At 41.4% G+C, this 21,728-nt stretch overlaps 1 protein-coding gene across 3 annotated transcripts in view; it reads left to right on the top strand.

Moving 5' to 3' along the window:
* jak2a (Janus kinase 2a) overlaps positions 1 to 16,444 on the top strand; it is a 113,253-nt gene extending 96,809 nt beyond the window's left edge. For all 3 annotated transcript variants that reach the window (XM_080847049.1, XM_080847048.1, XM_080847047.1), the window contains exons 21-24: positions 5,604 to 5,776; positions 13,208 to 13,325; positions 13,667 to 13,780; positions 13,904 to 16,444. In XM_080847049.1, coding sequence (XP_080703175.1) covers positions 5,604 to 5,776; positions 13,208 to 13,325; positions 13,667 to 13,780; positions 13,904 to 14,011 — 513 coding nt within the window. In that variant the 3' untranslated portion in view covers positions 14,012 to 16,444. The remainder of the gene's footprint in view (positions 1 to 5,603; positions 5,777 to 13,207; positions 13,326 to 13,666; positions 13,781 to 13,903) is intronic.
* The last annotated feature ends 5,284 nt before the right edge of the window (positions 16,445 to 21,728 follow it).

The raw sequence follows: 21,728 nt of genomic DNA, 5'->3' as shown, positions 1-21,728 counted from the left end.
CCTAGATGAAGAGAAAAGAAGGAAGGAGAGGCAAGGCATTGACCTCAAGAGAAAGGCCCTCACAGATGAGCTGGATGACCTAAAAAAGAAGAGGGCGAGAATGGAGAATGATATAAGCGCGCTTCATAAATCAGCTGATGAATATTCTGAGGAAGTAGAATCTACAAGCCAGCTTACATTCATCACCAAATCAAACAGCTTCCGCCGAACTGCAAAGGAAAAGAAGGTATCTCTGCTGGAGATCGAAAAGCAGATAGATGTGAAGCTTGCAGAAATGAAACGCTAAGCTGGCAAGTGACTGTTCCTGTCAGGTTGCCACCAGCTTTTCTATCTCACTAGCCTCTCAAGGGTACAGAAGTTTGTGTTTGTGTGTGTGTGTGTGTGTGTGTGTGTGTGTGTGTGTGTGTGTGTGTAACACAAAACTAAAGCACTTGTTATGCGAATGTTGTTTTATAAAGCTGTTTAATGTGCAATTGTTTTTGTTGATTAATGGTCAAAAAAGTTAGTTGCCAACTCAACGTTAGTGTGTATTTGAGTGTGAGAGAGAGTGAGTGTGTGTGCTAGTGTGAGAGAGAGTGAGTGTGTGTGTGTGTGTGTGTGTGTGTGCACTGTAAAATGTGATAAGTTGCGTTTACTTGAAGGAATCCAGGAAACCGGTTGCCTTGAACAAGTCAAGTACATTGAAATAGAATTGTCAAGTAAGGTGTACTATGGAGGCTAAGTACACCTTACTTGAAAATTCTATTTCAATGTACTTGACTTGTTCAAGGCAACCGGTTTCCTGGACTCCTCCAAGTAAACGCAACTTATCACATTTTACAGTGTACAATGTGTCTCCAATTTTAACCTAACTGTCCTGGCCATCAAATGTCATCAGGATTCTTACTGGAGACACATTGTGTTTATATATGTGTGTGTGTGTATGCGTGTGACCCCCCTTATCTGTGATGTTGTTTTATAAAGCTGTTTAAATGTGAAATTGTTTTGGTTGATTAATGGTCAAAGAGTTAGTTGCCAACTGTTCTGTTACATTTTGCACTAGATAAGGGAAATCAATGTTTGCACTAGCTGGATGCTTCTGCATACTAAAGCTCTTATTGATGTCAGTGTTGTGAATGCAACCAGAGTATATTTATAAATGTTCATTCTTTAAATCAAACTATTGTCTCTCAATCATTTGTGTAATTTAATGTATACAGTATGCCTCCGAATTCCCATTGTTAGTTTTAATACTACATTTTATCACTTTTGCACGTTTACACCGAGATTTCACAAAATGTTTGGTTATGGAAATTTGGTTTAAAGTCATGGAAAAGTCATGGAAATCCATTGGTCCAAAAGTGTATGAACCCTGTTTATTGTGTTAATGCTGCATCCGGACAGGAGAGCATTACAGTAATCGAGGCGGGAAGTAATAAATGCATGGATTAGTTTTTCTGCATCTTGGAGGGATAGGACCTTTCTAATTTTGGCAATATTGCGTAAATGAAAAAATTATGTCTTTGAGATCTGTTTTATGTGTGAGTCAAGTAGGAGGTCATGGTTGATAGTTACGCCAAGGTTTTTGATGATAGTGTTGGGTGTTGGGAAGCCATTGAGTGTGGGTAGATGGGTAGATAGTGTAGTTCTCAGTTGATCGGGGCCTACAAGCATAACCTCAGTTTTATCAGAGTTGAGGAGCAGAAAATTATTAGTCATCCAAGATTTTACATCATGGAGGCAAGCTTCTATCTTGGGTAGATGTACAATTTCATCAGGTTTCATTGATAGGTAGAGTTGGGTGTCGTCAGCATAGCAATGGAAGTTAATGTCATGTTTCCTTATGACAGCACCTAAGGGTAGCATATAAAGGGAAAAGAGCAGTGGTCCAAGGACAGAGCCTTGTGGGACACCGTAGTTTACTCTGGTGTGATTTGACGATTTCTCATGGACATGAACAAATTGATGGCGATCAGAGAGGTAGGATCTAAACCAAGATAGGGCACAGCCTTTGATGCCAACGTGATGTTCAAGTCTCTGTAACAGGATGAGGTGATCTATAGTGTCGAAAGCAGCACTAAGGTCTAGGAGAACTAGTATTGAGGTGCACCCATGATAAGATGCGATTAGTAGGTCATTTAAGACTTTGACTAAGGCCGTTTCAGTACTGTGGTGGGCCCTAAAACCGGATTGGAGGGTGTCTTCAATATTGTTTTGTTGTAGAAAAGAAGTAAGTCGCTTAGCAACTAGTTTTTCAAGTATTTTTGACAAAAAAGGGAGGTTAGATATGGGTCTATAGTTAGCGAGATTATCGGGATCAAGGTTAGGTTTTTTAAGAGATGGTTTTATCACTGCTATTTTGAAAGATTGTGGGACGTAGCCTGAGATAAGTGAGTTAATCATTACATTAAGCAATGTCTCACTTAATAAGGGAAGTGCATGTTTAAGTAATTTTGTGGGGATAGGATCTAGTAGGCACGTTGATGATTTAGATGAAATGATCAAGGAGTTTAATTCAGGGAGGTCGGTGGGTGCGAAGAATTCAAGGATAGCACCCGGTTGAAGGGGTGTTGCCTTGGCGCATGTTGGAAGGGGTGTAGGGTCACAGAGGGGGAGGAAGCTTTGAATTTGTTCTCTTATTTTGAGGATTTTATTATTGAAAAAGGTCATGAAATCATTACCACTAAAGATTATGGGAACCGAATGTTCGATTCTGTTATGGTTTTTTGTTAGCCTAGAAATAGTGTTAAATAAGAATTTTGGGTTGTTTTTATTACTATCAATCAATGAAGAATAGTAAGCTGATTTCGCCTCAGAGAGTACTCGTTTATATCTTAGAAGACTATCCTTCCACGCCAGGAGGAATACCTCGAGTTTGGTGGAGTACCATTTCTTTTCTAGTTTTCGTGTGGTTCAGACTCAAAAGCAGCGGGTAATGGGCCCCTGGCCTACTGATGTGTCCTCCCCTGAAGTGTATCACGGTCAAAAGGTGATTGATGCATGTGCAGCTCCACTCCACTACTTGAGTCTAGCCACATAGAATTTGAATCTTAAAATACACAATTACTTGTTGTAACTCTCTACTCTTGCCAGATTCCCCATGCTCTGTGCACTGTGCTTACTAGTAAAGTGCCATCAGATTTGACCTTCAATTTCAGTTATGAGTGTATGTGCATTTTTGTGGCACAGTACTGACTGTAAAATGTTTAGATAGCTGTATATGTACTGACACAGGACAGTAGGCTTAAGTGATTCATCTACGTAAGCTTTCTGTCCTCTAGCATGGCATTGACTGAGCTGCATAATTTTTACTAGATAAGTAGAACATCTGCTTCCAGCTGCTCGTGCTACATAGGTTGATTATTAGTTTATTATTATATTGCAACGACAGTACGAGCATTCTGATTGGCTAATGGGTAGTCATGCCAGCTGCGTATTGCCCTCCTCACCGGTCAATACGGATCTGTATTGCCCTCCAATGATGTCTTAAAAATGAACAATAGCATCAGTGTTACCCCTAGGTTCACCGCTTTGGGGGGGGGGGGGATTTCGGCCTAAAATTCCTGATTTTGCGGGAGCTTCCCACTTTTGGGGGGGATAAGTGTGTGAAGCAGGACCACCCTGACCTGGGAGAGAAAGCTTAGGAACAGCTACTACACTTTGCCTCCACATATTAATGTGAGGCCTCCTTCTCTGTAATGACTGTGATCAAAACAAAGAAGAGAAACAGACTGTGCCTGGAGAAGAGCTTAATATCAGCAGTTGCTTCCCTTTGTTTTAAAAATAACCTGGGTTTTAGGAAGAGACATTTACAAATGTAGATTTAAAATATGGCACAAAAATAAACATATTGAAGACTATAATGGTCTAAAGGTGCTCATTATAGTTAATGTCAGATATCCTCTGTTCATTTTTCAAACTCTCCCTCACTATATGACTTTTTTGATCGAGCAATATTCCATGACACCTGATACGATGCCAACGTGACCGTTTCAGAGTACTTCGTAAATTTCCCTAAAAGCCGAGTCTGTTTCTCTGACTGATGTATCAAAGAATGTACCTTGTGCTTGCCCAACTCTGCTTTTAGGAACTCCTGGGCTATGTTAGCATTGTGTGTGGAGAGACGGTGCTTCAAGTTCAAGGATTTAAAATGCGACCGTGACGTCTGCATATTAAGCAAAGGGGTTTTCCATTTCGCTCTGCAAATAATTCCTCCCATTCAGGGAAGAACGCCCGGTGTTCATATTCATACTTTCGTTTAGCTTTACACTTTGCTGGATCCATGGCATTTTTTCAGTAGTTACTGCTAGTCTGGCTAGTCACTCTCTGAGACTGGGTGCACACATTAGAATGTTTCATGTTTGGAACATTGACGTTACTTGAAGACATCTCTCAAGATCGAGTGATGACAAAATATACATGAATAAATACCCCATTCAAATCGGACAGCTTTTTGTCTGTATTTCCAAATATATTGCGTGCAAAATATGCATTTTAGATGGTTTAGATGGCCGGCAACTACTAACTGCTATCTTATCTTCAAACAGAAAGTAACGTGTGCGCATCGGGGCAGAACTCCGCCTTGCGCGATACATAGAGCAGAGGACAATTGTAAACGCGCGATCATCTATTGACAAAAATGACATGCCGTCGTGCAAATAAGATAAATAACACAAAGCTATTTATTGTGTTTAATAAAATAACAACCTATAGACCTGTTCTATAGGAAAGGTATCCTTAACTGACTTCCGTTGTGATCTGGCGCTTTATAGAAAATTACATTGAGCAAAGTTAACTTGACCTTTCTGGGGGGGCTGAACTGCAAATTAAAGCCGTTTTAGCTGAGCCCTGTTGTCCGTTTTCTATTGATCATTGTAACTTGCTTAGCAAACAAAGACTTGCTAACTTCAACACCTGAAACACACTGTGTCGTGAAAAGACTTGAGAGCTGAACAAAACAACATGTTTTATATTTACAATTACCATTTATATTTACAAAATAAAAAAAGAGTTAAAAATGCCATATAATAAACAACTTACTAACCTCGACCGTTCGGTTAGTAAGTAGTTAATAATCTGTAGAACATCTGCTTCCACCTGCTCGTGCTCCATAGGTTGATTATTAGTTTAATAAACGTGGGCAACAATAGTGGAAAAAGCCAGAAGAAAAGCAAATGTGACAAATCGGTGAAAGGCCATTTTTAATGTTACTCAATGACACAAACAGGTTGTTTACAGCCCTGTCTGCATATTCAGCATCTCAAAGCCATTAGCCCTCACATTGTTACAGCCATAAAAATGAGATGGCTATTTGAATGGAGTGACTATAATCTTGAACTCAAGGTCACTATATGGACATATTGGTTTCTCTGCCCTTAATTATACAGGAAAGTGTGGATATAACAGCATTCTACTGTGCATTTTATCCCTACAATTGAGAGTTGTGATCTAGGAAGTATTATTCAGTGTTTGGTCAGGAGTATAATTGCAAGTGTCTAGGATACGCCTGCTACATACTAGGCCTTCAGCAGGATAGCTGCATATAACAAGATAATAATCATAAGTGAACACTTGACCGGAATATGGTTGACATTTGTTTTCACATTTGTCTTTGTGGTCTTTAGGGAATGGACTACCTAGCCACGAAGCGCTACATCCATAGAGACCTGGCCACACGGAACATCCTGGTGGAGAGTGAGCTGAGGGTCAAAATTGGAGACTTTGGGCTCACTAAAGTTTTGCCCCAGGATAAAGAATACTACACTGTCAAGGAACCAGGAGAGAGCCCTATTTTCTGGTGAGGACGTCTTTAAAACTGTGAATGAGATGTGAATGTGAAATATGATAAGATAATGTATAAACCAAACCATAAGTAGTACACTGCTTTATTGGGCACATGGAATGTAAGCCCAATAGTGTAAAGTTGCTTCACTCAATCTCTTTAAAGCATGTCTCATCATTGACAGATGGTTTGGATTTATGCATGCATAGCGGTGCGTAATATGACTGCTGTGTAGAGTGAAAGTGTTTATTAGACCCTTTGACAAAATGCAAAAAAGAACGTGGTCATTTTTTAGATTTGTTCTTCAGATAGGACAGTGAAGGTTTGGACAGGAAATGAGCTGGAGAAGCAGGTGGGGAGTGGTATCGGGAAATTACAGCGGGTCGGATTAGAGGGTGTTCAAGCCTGTATATGGTCAGCCCTCGATTATAATTTTTTTGTGTGCCTTTATTTATAAAATAAAGTATGATTTCAGGTCATTTTAAGTAAATTATTTAATAATAATAAGTTGCTTTAATACAGTATTTTTTATATACAAATATATGTAACAATATAAATGTTATTCTTACAGAAACTTTAACAGTAGTTACAGCCAAAGATTTCCCTGCCAAATACTTGTGAGTTACTACATGAAGGCAACCATTTTGGATATAACATTTAAAGGTCCACTACTGCCTGCACTGCACTGATAATCCGTCAGAGGGCAGAAGATATGGCAATAGTAAATGGACTGCATTTATGTAGCGCTTTTCTACTCATAGAGCACTTAAAGCTCTTTACGGATGGATGCCTTCGACATCAACCCATTCATACACCGATGGCGGAGGCTACTATCACAGGTGCCAACATGCACGTTGGGAGCGGTTGGGGGTTCAGTGTCTTGCTCAAGGACACTTTGACACTTGGTGAGGGGGAGTTGGGATCAAACCTTCTGATTGCTGAACGACTCCTCTACCTCCTGAACCACTATCGCCCCACATGTGTCAGATTGCATACAACAGGTTTTTTCAGGAAAGTTTTGATAATAGTGAAGTAGACGCCTCAAAAACATATGTAGCAAGTATGGTACAACAACCATTATAGGGTTCTTATTATTAGTAATAATAATAATAAAGCAAAAATAGCAAAAACATCTTTTCGATCGACAAATACCTTAATAGCGTGTCTCTGTTCCTCTTTCAAAATGAATGCGCTGTCAATGTCTTCTCAAACAGACTTGAATCCCCAAATTTTAGATTTCGAGCGAGCAGCCATGTTTGTTGAATACGAACTCATCCCAAGCGTTGGTGACGTAGTTAATAATTTCACGGTTGATCATCTGTCCATCATCGTTTAAAGCCCGCCCTGACAATCTGCCTTCTGATAATTTCTCCCCAACGGAGCAGTGCCAGACCGAACTTCCCTACCTCAAATTGTAGCTTCCCCCCGATGTATGGTCCAGTCATGAACTGATGATAATCCGTTTATTGGTAATCCATAAATTCATTGGTACAAACAGACATTAAACACCGTAAAAACTTGTGCCTTCATCGGAGGTGCTAAACAATGTATCATTTCGTTTCCTTCTACCGTTAATAGTAACATTCTATGTATATATATAGGTCATTGATCTTGCGCGAGCAAGGAACTCATTTAAATAATAGCAGTACAATACGGCAAATCAATTAATAACAATAGGAACAAACACAACAATCACTGTAGAATCTTCGCAGAGTTTGGGTCTGTTACACTCCCACCAAAATTATGAGTATTATATAACAGTGTTAACACACATTTTTCAAACATTTCGTGGCTATATTTAATACGTATTATATACAAATAATATAATACACATATTGGGGTTAACACGCTATTTACTACGAATAATTTTCTACATAGAAACAGCAATAAATATGAACTTTTCACCTAAAACACAATATATGATTAAGAATTATCCACAGTATTAACACACATTTTTCTAACATTTCATGGCTACATTTAAAACATATTATATACAAATAATATAATACACGTCGATGTTAACTCCATATTCACTACGAATAATTTTCTATAGGCCTATAGATATGGCAATAAATATGAACTTTTCACCTTAAAACAATGTGTATGATTAAGAAGCCTTTAACAAAAGGACCAGTTTCCGTACAGGGCACTCTAATAAGGAGGGCCTACCTAAGCACTCACTCTTTCTGTTCAGTCTTTTATCTCCCATGGAGATTTTGACTCTTCTTACAAGTCCATCTTTCCCTTCGACAGTCTCTATGACCCTTGCAAGTTTCCACTCACCTCTAGGTGACAGTTCATCAACGTCCATTACAACGTCACCTGCTTGCAGGTTTCTTTTTGGTGAGAGCCATTTCTGTCTGGCCATGATGGAGTGAAGATACTTCTGTTTCCAGCGGCTCCAGAACTCCCCTGCTAGATGTTTCAGCTTTCGCCGTCTCTTTCTTCTGTACAAATCCTTCCTCTGAAATGTGCCAGGCAGAGGCAGTGCTGGGTCTGTCTTCATTTGGATGAGGTGACTGGGGGTCAGAGGATCCAGACTGTCGGGGCTGAATAAGGTGTTCACGTTGAGGGTGTCATGGTTGTGAGCTATTATCCGCCTTGTGACATAATGCTCCTTTTGGATGGAAATAGGATGTTTCAGAGACTCTGAGACAGACGAATGGCGGAATTTTCCTCCCACCTTCACTTCACCTCTCTCTATGATTTCTTTCATGTATCTTGTGTAAACTTTTTTATGTTTCTTTTCTCTGTTAGACTTCTTCCTCCTGTTGTCATGTAAGTGTGGGCGTTGCATAAAGGGTAATGGCATCTTATAATGTCCCTGTCCATTTAGTGTTATGCCTTCTTTCAGATTCAGGAAAGCTAGATCTTCTTGTGCTGCTGACTTGTCATCTCCTTTAATGCTTGAAGTCTGACTCTAGGGCACTGATTGCATCCATGGGAGTTCCTGGAGGAAGTTCCTTTACAGAGACTTTGTGCAGGCTGGTGTCTGTTCTGTCTGGGGTTGTTGTTGAGCAGCTTACAATACTCCACCCTAAATCCGTACAAATGGCATAGGGCTCGTCATCTGCGGCTGCCTCAGTTCGTTTTGCCGCGATGCTTAGGTTTTCAGAATGTTGACTGGCTTGCGACTGAGAGACAATACTGTCAGACTGCGCGTCATGGGCTGGTAGCAGATGAAGACGGTGCCTTTCATTTTCCTCGCTGAATTCTCCGTCTATTATACGCTCTGCAATAGTTTTTACAATGTCTTTCGATACAGCCTCACACGCAAGGATTCTCCTTCTAAGTAAAGCGGATGGTGTCGCTCTCTTTCTTAGATCTTCATAAAGTTTCAGAATTTCGTTTAGTCGGTCTTCAATTTCGTCCGCCATAGCACACAGTTCACACTCGGATATGTCTTTCTTTAGGTTTTGTCTGGCGGCTCTGATTTTAATTTTCCATTGTTCATATATGTTGAGCAAACGTCTTTCCTTTTTACTTAATTCCTCCATCTGGTATGCTTCCTTTTTCTCCTCCTTATCGTCATCATCTATTACTATTATCTTTAAAATCAGATATTTGATTATCCGTACTTGCAGTTAGCTCTTCTGATTCCTGCCTAGACATGTTTTCACAGTCGCATTGGTTCAGTAGGCCTAAGTGTCCTTTTCCTTTCTTTTCCATTTGTTTCCTTTATCAATTAATTCAGCCTTTAGCTTTTCTTACCGTCTCCGTTGACCGTGACTTGCTACGACTCACTGTGCTCTCCCCGTACCGTCTTTGGATTGCAATCAGCTTGAAGAAGCAGGTGTAGGTAAAGTTTTTACTGTAGCTTCCCCCCGATGTATGGTCCAGTCATGAACTGATGATAATCCGTTTATTGGTAATCCATATATTCATTGGTACAAACAGACATTAAACACCGTAAAAACTTGTGCCTTCATCGGAGGTGCTAAACAATGTATCATTTCGTTTCCTTCTACCGTTAATAGTAACATTCTATGTATATATATAGGTCATTGATCTTGCGCGAGCAAGGACCTAATTTAAATAATAGCAGTACAATACGGCAAATCAATTAATAACAATAGGAACAAACACAACAATCACTGTAGAATCTTCGCAGAGTTTGGGTCTGTTACATCTTCTAAAACAGACTTGAATCCCCAAATTTTAGATTTCCAGCGAGCAGCCATGTTTGTTGAATACGAACTCATCCCAAGCGTTGGTGACGTAGTTAATAATTTCACGGTTGATCATCTGTCCATCATCGTTTAAAGCCCGCCCTGACAATTTGATTGGTCCGGCAGAATCCTGCCTTCTGATAATTTCTCCCCAACGGAGCAGTGCCAGACCGAACTTCCCTACCTCAAATTTTGTGGGCAGGGCTAAGTTCGGTCTGGCATCCAGGCTAGGTTTGAGTGCTTGTGAGGCAAAGATGGTGGTCAAAATGTCTGTACTTCTTGTGTTAACAGTGCAAGAGCCAATGAGATGAATGGGCAAGCAGAGCTCTCCCTCTCTAGGCTATAACGCCTTCATGGATGATGGTCCGTCTGGGTCTCTAGATAGATAGATTGATGGATACTTTATTAATCCCGAGGGAAATTAAGGTCATCCAGTAGCTTTTTTTTTTTTGCAGACGCTAACAGAGCTACCGGTACTTTTCATTCGGAAATGCATATAGGAAGTGCGAAATAGCTGCGAAAACAGAATTATTCTGCGATGGCTCATGATACCATGGAAACAATCAACAAAGCTTGGTTTAGGAGCTGCTGCATATCAGATATGGCTAACAGAAAAGTTGTAATTTTTCTCAATGATGGTCAATTATTAGTAGTTTAAGAAGTACTACTTCAGTAATTCAAAGAGAATGGGCTGTGGGAGCATAAGAACAGTAAGCGTCTAGCAGCAATTATCATTAACATATATCTATAACTTATTGTAAGGTTTACTCTTACATGTTTGAAAACAGAACGTCTCATGGAGGATGCTTGCTAACGCTATTTCAGTTATCAGAATCAGATCAGAATCAGAATCAGAATCAGATTTTATTGGCCAAGTAAGTTAGAACAAACAAGGAATTTGACCTGGTGAACTGACTCTCAATTGTGCTTACACATAATATACATTACAATACAATAACAAAAACAAGCACAACACAATAAAATACAATACAAAAAAAATCAAAAAAACAACACAATACAATACAAAAACAAACAGTGCAATGGTCTATGAAAGTTTGAGAAAGTATATACAGGAGCTGGGAATGTACAATAGTGCAAAGAAGAGTGGAGAGTGCAAGAAGTTCAGGGATGAAAAAAAATGCTACATGGATAAGTATATATGTTGCTATGAGTTGTTCAATAGTGAGACGGCAAGGGGGAAGAAACTGTTTTTGTGTCTGGAGGTTTTTGTGAACAGAGATCTGTAGCGCCTACCAGAGGGGAGGCGTTTGAAAAGTTTCCGGGGTGTGAGGGGTCTGCAGTGATTTTCCCTGCCCGTTTCCTGACTCTGGCGGTGTACAGGTCTTGGATGGTGGGCAGGCTGGCACCGATGATTTTTTTTGCAGACCTGACTGTCCGTTGGAGTCTGTTCTTGTCGAGTTTGGTGGCTGAACCAAACCAGACAGTTATTGAAGTGCACAAAACAGACTCTATAACTGCAGTGTAGAACATGATCAGCAGTTCCTGAGGCAGGTTGTACTTCCTAAGCTGCCGCCATCATTTTTCAAGTGTTGACTGAAGGCGACCAATGACTGGTGCCAAAAAAGACTGACGTCAGGCACGCAGCAATTACGTAGTGATACGGAAGACGCACATTCGTTATACTGAACTGAAGCGTTTTAGAAATTGAAAAGGTATATTCATAAAATAAAAAAAGATGCATCGACTTAAATTATTGATGCCGACGCATTTTTACCGTCGACCACATCGACTAATCGTGGCAGCCCTAATTTGTATTAACTTGTTACTCAAATACATTTGAAATTCAAATTCCAACATTTTTAATCATTTTTTTAATTTATGGAAATAATCGATAGATTAGTCGATTAATCGAAAAAAAGGTCGATAGATTAATCGATTACCAAAATAATCGTTAGTTGCAGCCCTATTATGCACTTTACTCACAAACATACATACACGAATCACAATAAAAACAATACACTTAGGGAGAACATGTACACAGGGAGTGGGGTGTTTACAGGTACAGGATAGATGTGGCCCTATATTACAGTGTGCATTAATTGTGACAGTGTTGATATCCTGGAGGAAAGTAGTGCAAGGAGTTCAGAGAGATAGTGTTCATGTGCATGTGTGGATAGTGCAAAGATAGAGTCCTGTGCTTGTGTGTGTGAGGATAGTGCAAAGTGATATAAATAGTCAAGTCAAGTCTGTCCAAGGGGCTAGTATAGCCAGTAAAAGGATGGGCAGTGGGATGGAATATAGTGAGATGAGAAGAAGACTGAGGTAGACTCATGCAGAGAAGTCCATATCCCTCCCCCTCCCCTCTGCGTGGCGTTATAAAGCTGTATGGCCCTGGGGACAAAGCACTTCCTCAGCCTGTCCAATGAGCATGACAGTGACAGGAGTCTGCCACTGAAAATGCTCCTCTGCCCGTTGAAAGTACTGTGTAGTGGGTGGTGGTCATTGTCCAAGATGGTCAGCAGCCAACTCAGGGTCCTTCTCTCCGCCACTGTTGTTAGGCAGTCCAGTTCGGTGCCAACAACAGCTCCTGCCTTTCTCACCAGCCTGTCAAGTTGCCCTGCATCCCTCTTCTTTATGCTGCCTCCCCAGCACACCACAGCATAAAAGAGGACGCTGGCAACAACAGACTGGTAAAACATGAGCAGGAGTTTGTTGCAGACATTTAAAGACCTCAGCCTCCTCAGGAAGTAGAGCCGGCTCTGACCCTTCTTGTAGATGATAGATAGATAGATAGCTGGATACTTTATTGATCCGAGGGGAAATTAAGAAAAAGATGGCATCTATGTTGGCTGACCAGTCCAGTATATTGTCCATATGAACTCCTAAGTACTTGTAGGTGCTGACCACCTCCACACTGACACCCTCGATGGAGACTGGTAGCAGAGGAGGCTGAATTCCACCACCATCTCCTTGGTCTTGGTGGTGTTCAGCTGCAGGTGGTTGTGCCTGCACCACTGCACAAAGTTGTCCACCAGGCGCCTGTACTCACCCTCCTGTCCATCCTTGATACACCCCACAACAGCAGAGTCATCAGAGAACTTCTGGATGTGGCACGACTCTGTGTTGTAGGTGATGTCTGATGTGTACAGGGTGAACAGGACTGGTGAGAGCACAGTCCCCTGTGGAGCGCCGGTGCTGCACAACAGACAAACTGCGGCCTCTCCCTCAGGTAGTCAGTGATCCATGATACAAGGTGGGCGTTCACACCCATCTGCACGAGCTTGTCACTAACCTGCCTGTGCCCTGTCTGTTGTAGGTACGCTCCTGAGTCTCTGACTGAGAGTAAGTTTTCTGTGGCTTCTGATGTGTGGAGCTTCGGAGTGGTCCTTTATGAACTCTTCACCTACAGTGACAAGAACTGCAGTCCTCCGGCCGTAAGTGTCCTCTTTTTGCCTGAAGTTTCCAACTTTTGCCTTTCATCTACGTTTCTCTTTGTTTTGTTTACCATTCCCTGTTTAGAAGAAGGACTTTTACTAAACTAAACTACTACCTTTAACTTCAGTAAATTATCTGAAAACTTGTTCCACCACTGCTGAAACATTACATTTTACTGGTCAGATTGGTGAAATAGCACACCTCACTGAAGTCAGGGGTGATGTCTTTGCAGGGTTGATCCAGATTAGTTTCCCAGCTCCATCTTAAAGTGGCGTTTCAGAGCAGGTCTTTGGGATTGGAGTTGTGAGGGGTTTGCCTTGTTTGCTCTCCTTCTCCTCAGGTCTTTATGGAGCAGATGGGCAGTGATAAACAGGGTCAGATGATTGTGTACCACCTGATTGACCTGCTCAAGAAGGGCTATAGACTTCCTACCCCTCAGGGCTGTCCTCGAGAGGTGAGAACCGTGCTGATATGCTGTTCTTACATGTACTGATGTACTGAGATGAGATACTTGGACAATCTGTTTTAACAAAAGCAGAGCAATATTGATGGACAACCCTGTATTTGTCTTGTGCAGATCCAACAACTTATGAGCGAGTGCTGGAGCAGTGATGTCACCCTGCGGCCTTCCTTCAAGGACCTGAGCCAGTCTGTGGACACCATCTGGGATGGCAAAGAGGGCTGAGACGCCTCTGGAATTGTCAGCTGCACCAAAGCGAACAGAACTCCTCGTCCAGGTCTGGAGGCCCTCAAAAGGAATGAGAAACCAATGCAGTTTGATCCCTGTGCATCTTTGATCCAACAGAGGGGGAGCCCGTGTGCTTAATGTTTCAGTTATTCAGCTGCCTGTGCTTCTATTTGTCTGTGGTCGTCAGCCTGATGTTGTATCTGTTGTCTTCTCCGATGTTGACCACCAGTACTGGCACTCTGGTCTGGTTGTTGTGCTGTCAGCACAGAGATTTGGGGGGTGTTGACCAGATGTTATGTCCCCATGCAATTCATCTCAGATTTACTCCAGCCATCCATGGGCTGAAAAACATCTTCAAACTCTGAGAGATATGGACATCTTGTTAGGTGAATTAAAGGTGAATTAAGTCTTTTATGCTGTGCATAGATTGTAAACTTGCATCGTTGCTGTTTTTTTTTCCTTCTTTTCTATATGTCTGACTTTGGAAGCCAAATGGCAGTGCTGAAATTGTCAAGAGAAAATGAAAATATGATTTAAATCCCATAAGAGGCCAAGAGGATTCTTTACACATGTTCTAAGTGCCCTATTTATATATGTACATGTATGTATATTTGAAATGATCTTGTGGTCTTTCCACATCTATGGAAGGAGATTATGTAGCTATACCTGTTACCCTGCTGTTGATGCATAGACAGAAACCGGTAACTCACTGATCTGCATCAAATCTTTTTATAGCGATTCCTGTTGTTGTCTTCCTTAGTCGCAGCTGTGCTGTGCTGTGCTGTGCTGTGCTGTGCTGCGGATGCAGCCTTTGACCAGCAAACTTCTCAGACACACACTGAGAAGCGCCTACGGGGAGAGAGAAAGAACTCAAAATATATTGTGTGTTGTATGATCAGGACTGAGGAAAACTATATATTTTTTTATTTGCAAAAGATATTTTTCATTGAATGACACTTCTAGAGCTCAAATGATTGTACAATATGAATCAGTGTTTTTGATGTGGTAATGTTGAGGCACACGTTGTTTCATTCAAGACCAAAGGCAAGTGGATATGGTTTGTTTGGTTTTATAAAGCTGTCAGTGCTTCATTAAAGTCTCTGACTGACTAATTGTGATGTTGGATCAAAACAGTCTCTCTACTTTTGGAAATTAAAAGTTTACAATACGTAAAAACACCTGTAATTAATTAGCAGTCACTTTTCACTGATCACTGAAAGCCTTTTCAGTTTTATTCGGGACCTAGCACTGGCTGAGAGCCATTATTTTTCTTGCCCACTTGTTTGCTAGTCTTAATTTACATACATATTTTTGAAACCTACTATAAGCTTGAAGCAACAATATGTAGGCATGTTTTGTAACATACTACATAACTAGTAACTAATTAATGTTGATGGTATATGGCCATCTGAAGGACAGATAAACACACCTGTTGTTTCACTAACCATCCAGGCTGCACTATGTACTTATTTGGCCTGGGAAGCAACATCCCATGAAAATGTAGGAAAAGCTTTCACAGCACGACATTGCCAATTATGCCGCCAAAAGATACCAGTTGGCATGTAAACAGGCTTTTATATGTGACAACTGGTAGTGGAACAACTGGTTGGTAGAGTTTGCAAGGTATTTTCATGTCTTTTAGGTAGATTGGTCACTAGTTTTAAACCAAAACCCCTTACCGCTGCTTTAAAATAAATTGTTACATATTTTCCAAATTGCTGTATATTCCCCTTCAAACAATTTCTGTAAATTCATGATTACTTATCTTTCCAGTTGATTTGATTTACCACTTTGCTTCTTAAAGGGCCGGTGTGTAGGAGTTAGTCGTATCTAGTGGCAACACGTTCTCATTCCCAACTCGTCAGAATTTGCAGCTTGGTCAGTTGGAAAAGCGTCAAAAACCGAAGCAATATCTGCCTTCTAGCGTCGATTTTCGACGTGCAATGTTATTTCATTGCGTCCTATCAGGCGTCATTTTTCGACTTGCAAGGGTGTTTCATTGATTCCTATTACACCAAAGCTGTCAAGTTCTCTAGTGTCTCAGAATACCAAAATATCTGTAATAACTTGTGTTCTGCTTCATGAAATACTGTTTTTCTGTTATATTCTTACAACTTAACATTGATTTCTCGTTAGAAATGCAATCATAACATGTTTATTGTACATCGTTTGACTTCAGGAAGTATGCTCATGAGGAACGAAAATTCTCATTCACTTTAAATGGGGTGACGTCATCAGTTCCATTTTACCAAAATATGTGTAATTACTTGTGTTCTGCTTCATGAAAAACTGTTTAGTTCTTATATTCTTACAATTTAACATTGATTTCTTGTCAAAAATGCAATCATAACACGTTTATTTTACCCACGTTTATTTTCACGTTTTTTGTCTTTGAATGGGGTGACGTCATCAGTGGTTGTCCGTTTTGCGCCCCCCCCCCCCCCCCCCCCCCACAGGACCCATAACGCTGGTTTTAGTAAGCTAAGTATTTTTTAAATAACCATTTCTTGCTCAATTTTCATCCGATTTTTAAACAGTTTGGTTTGTTATAAAGGTCAGAGATGTAGTTATGACAGGACATACATATTAATAATTGTGTTATTTTCTAAAGAATTATAGACACGTTAATAACGTTTGTAACAAACCAAACCATTTTTAAATCCATTGAATAATTGGGCAAGTTACGGTTATTTAAAAAGTACATACCACTACCAACACAATGTTATGGGTGGGCGAGCTCATATACGTCTTAAGACATCTAGCCCTTATATCCATGGTTGTTGCAACGGAGCTGTGTTTTTTTCTGAATAAAAGGCGCAATAGCGTTTACATTTCTCATGTAAGTTTTATGATCTACGTGCATTTATTATTATGACTATGAGGATTAACAATACACAAGAAGCATGTTATGTTGTCCTGTTACAGTTTTTCCCCCGAGAGGTTATATTTTATATTGATATTGATATACGCACATAAAAGCATTATAATATCAACCTCTTCGACATACGAATGATTCCTTCACTGACCAAGGCTGTTAAACCATTGACTTCAATTCAATTAATTTATATATTGCAAAAACAATCAAATTGACTCCTTAGAAGTGGTAATAGGGGAGGGGAAACATTGCAGAAAAATGGTAAAACCATTGCTGATATTCACCCCCAGGAACCTGAAGCAGCTGAACTTTTCCACTTTAGATTAGTTGATGTGTAGTGGTTCATGCTCCACCTCCTGCCATCTCCTAAAGAACATAATCATCCCCTTAGTCTTGCTGATGTTGAGAGTGCAGATCGGTGCCAATAACAACTCCTGCCTTTCTCACCAGCCTGTCAAGTCGCCCTGCATCCCTCTTCTTTGTGCTGCCTCCCCAGCACACCACAGCATAGAAAAGGACGCTGGCAACAACAGACTGGTAAAACATGCGCAGGAGTTTGTTGCAGACATTGAAGGACCTCAGCCTCCTCAGAAAGTAGAGTTGGCTCTGGCCCTTCTTGTAGATGGCATTTGTGTTAGCTGACCAGTCCAGTTTATTGTCCAGATGAACTCCTAAGTACTTGTTGGTGCTGACCACCTCCACACTGACACCCTCGATGGAGACTGGTAGCAGAGGTGGCTGAGACCTCCTAAAATCTACCACCATCTCCTTGGTCTTGGAGGTGTTCAGCAGCAGGTGGTTATGCCTACACCACTGCACAAAGTTGTCCACCAGGCTCCTGTACTCAGCCTCCTGTCCATCCCTGATACACCCCACAACAGCAGAGTCATCAGAGAACTTCTGGATGTGGCACGACTCTGTGTTGTAGGTGATGTCTGATGTGTACACAGGGGCGGCCTTTCCTACAGGCGGGTTAGGCGGCCGCCTAGAGCGCCATCTAGAGAGGAAGCGCCAAATAATGCGCCCGGAAAAAAAAACTATATATATATTTTTTCCAGGACGCATAAATTGGCGCTCCTTCTATACCTCCAAAATGTTGACATAATAAAAAATCTATCATTGAGGTAAAATGAGCCAAACCTCGAAAACGGAGGGCTATGTTCTTCATTGGTGTTGTTAAATCATGCTAGCTTAGGAAGGCATTCGGTGCAAATATGTGTGTTTCCTCTGAAAAGGATTAACCCCACCGGCATGTATGACAATATGGGCGGGATGTCAGAACTTATCGATATACTTCTTTACCGCCGTAAAATTACTGATATTAAAACCCCGCAAGGTGCAGGGTAGTGGACTTATGATGTACAATACACATTAAGGGTTGCTACAATATGTTATCATGAAAACACTAATGAACACATCAGAGATCAAACTGATTTTGGAGAAACAGTGTATAATGAGCAGATAGACAACACGTGGGAAAACATTAATGCAACTTCTTCAGGGGGTTATCAAACATTATTGTGAATGACGAACATGTACATGGATTTATGGGAACAGCCGCTCGACAGGTCCTCGTCTACTGAAACTAATTACAAATCAAACTTCCTCCAACATATCACAAAGGCCTATGCGCAAAGTAACGTAGCCTATTCTTTTAACGACATTGAAGCGAGGAAATACATTTCGTGCGGCGGGTGCATATACTTTTCTATATGTGATGATGCATTAACGGTGTACCTGTTCCTTACTGTTCTTATTGCATGTCGTTGTTCTGTGTTGGGACTGAGTTTATACAGGTGTGTGACGGTAACACAGTCTATTTGCTGCGATCGTTGTTGTGTTTATGTCAAATAATTGCAGTCTTACAAGGCAAAATAGCGTTTGAGTTTGGGGGGGGGGGGGGGGGGGGGGGGGGGGGGGGGGCGCCAGGAGTGAAGCTCGCCTAGAGCGCCAAATGTGCTAGGGTGAACAGCACTGGTGAGAGCAGTCCCCTGTGGAGCGCCGGTGCTGCACACACAGTCTCAGATACGCAGTCTTTCAGCCTAACAAACTGTGGCCTCTCCATCAGGTAGTTCGTGACCCAGGATACAAGGTGAGTGTTCACAGCCATCTGCACGAGCTTGTCACTCAGACAGAGGGGCTGGATGGTGTTGAAGGCACTGGAGAAATCAAAGAACATGATTCTTACAGCACCCTTCCCCTTGTCCAGATGAGTGTGTGCTCTGTGCATCAGGTAGATGATGGCATCTTCCACGCCCACCTTCTCCTGGTAGGCAAACTGCAGCGGGTCAAGTACATGGCGTACCTGGGGTCTGATGATGTGCAGTAGCAGTCGTTCCATGGTCTTGCATATGTGTGATGTTAGGCGACTGGCCTGTAGTCATTCAGCTCCCTGGGGTGTGGCTTTTTTGGAACAGGGATGAGGCAGGATGTTTTCCACAGAGCAGGGACCTTCCCCTGTTGGAGGCTCAGCTCATTTGCGACATTGCTTCAAAAAAACAACCATCACAAGGCCCAGATGACATTTCAGGTAGGGGTTGTGCTGACCAGCTAGCAGGGGTCTTCACTGACATCTTTAACCTCTCCCTCAGCCGTCTGTACTTCCCACCTGCTTCAAGAGGAACACCATCGTTCCTGTACATAAGAGCACTAAGGTCACCTGCATGAGTGACTATCGCCTGGTAACACTGACCTCTGTCATCATGAAGTGCTTTGAGCAGCTAGTCAAATCATGAATTTGCTCCTCACTGCCCCCCACCCTTGACCCTATGCAGTTTGCATACCAGTCCAACAGGTCTTCAGACTATGCCATCTCGCTGACTGCACACACCGCTCTCCCACCTGGACAAAGGGAATACGTATGTGTGGATGCTGTTTATTGACTACAGTTCAGCATTCATCACCATCATCCCCTCCAGACTCGTCTCCAAGCTTGTGGACCTGGGACTTAACATCTCCCTATGCAAGTGGATCTTCGACTTCCTGACGGGGAGGCCACAGGTGGTGAGAGTGGGTGACCGTATCTCAGCCACAGGGATCACCAACACAGGCACCACCCAAGGCTGTGTGCTCAGCCCCCTCCTGTTGTACATGTTCACACATGAAGTTGTTCACCCATGACGTGCGGCAACGCACCGTTCCAATCTCATCGTTAGGTTTGCTACACAACCATTGTGGGCCTCATCACTGAGAGTGACGAGTCAGCCTACAGAGGAGAGGTTTATACCCTGACAACATGGTTTTAGGATAATAACCTCAATCTCAACATCAGCAAGACTAAGGGGATGATTATGTTCTTTAGGAGATGGCAGGAGGTGGAGCATGCACCACTACACATCAACTAATCTAAAGTGGAAAAGTTCAGCTGCTTCAGGTTCCTGGGGGTGAATATCAGCAATGGTTTTACCATTTTTCTGCAATGTTTCCCCTCCCCTATTACCACTTCTAAGGAGTCAATTTGATTGTTTATGCACTATATAAATTAATTGAATTGAAGTCAATGGTTTAACAGCCTTGGTCAGTGAAGGAATCATTCGTATGACGAAGAGGTTGATATTATAATGCTTTTATGTGCGTATATCAATATCAATATAAAATATAACCTCTCAGGGGGAAAACTGTAACAGGACAACATAACATGCTTCCTGTGTATTGTTAATCCTCATAGTCATAATAATAAATGCACGTAGATTATAAAACTCTGAATATAAAAACGACTTGGGTGAGAAATGTAAACGCTATTGCGCCTTTTATTCAGAAAAAAACACAGCTTCGTTGCAACAACCATGGATATAAGGGCTAGATGTCTTAAGACGTATATGAGCTCGCCCACCCATAACATTGTGTTGGTAGTGGTATGTACTTTTTAAATAACCGTAACTTGCCCAATTATTCAATGGATTTAAAAATGGTTTGGTTTGTTACAAACGTTATTAACATGGCTGTAATTCTTTAGAAAATAACACAATTATTCATATGTATGTCCTGCCATAACTACATCTCTGACCTTTATAACAAACCAAACTGTTTAAAAATCGGATGAAAATTGAGCAAGAAATGGTTATTTAAAAAATACATAGCTTACTAAAACCAGCGTTATGGGTCCTGTGGGGGGGGGGGGGGGGGGGGGTTGCAAAACGGACAACCACTGATGACATCACCCCATTCAAAGACAATGGGTAAAATAAACGTGTTATGATTGCATTTTTGACGAGAAATCGATGTTAAATTGTAAGAATATAACAACTAAACAGTTTTTCATGAAGCAGAACACAATTAATTACACATATTTTGGTAAAATGGAACTGATGACGTCACCCCGTTTAAAGTGAATGAGAATTTTCGTTCCTCATGAACATACGTGAAGTCAAACGATGTACAATAAACATGTTATGATTGCATTTCTAACGAGAAATCAATGTTAAGTTGTAAGAATATAACAGAAAAACAGTATTTCATGAAGCAGAACACAAGTTATTACAGATATTTTGGTATTCTGAGACACTAGAGAACTTGACAGCTTCGGTGTAATAGGAATCAATGAAACACCCTTGCAAGTCGAAAAATGACGCCTGATAGGACGCAATGAAATAACATTGCACGTCGAAAATCGACGCTAGAAGGCAGATATTGCTTCGTTTTTTGACGCTTTTCCGACTGACCAAGCTGCAAATTCTGACGAGTTGGGAATGAGAACGTGTTGCTAGTGGTGAGGTTGCAGACTGCCACCAACTGAATCCCTCATCCTCAGCCCTCCTTTTCCAAGCCTGTAGGAGAGCCTATGCTGGCTGTCAGGGGCCATTATCTACATTCAAAATGGCGTCTCTGTCTACGACTGTA

The sequence above is a fragment of the Sprattus sprattus genome, assembly GCF_963457725.1.
Source record: "Sprattus sprattus genome assembly, chromosome: 11".
NCBI classification, from domain to species: domain Eukaryota; kingdom Metazoa; phylum Chordata; class Actinopteri; order Clupeiformes; family Clupeidae; genus Sprattus; species Sprattus sprattus.
The sequence above is the reverse complement of the archived record's forward strand: the minus strand, read 5'-3'. Positions and strand labels throughout refer to the sequence as shown.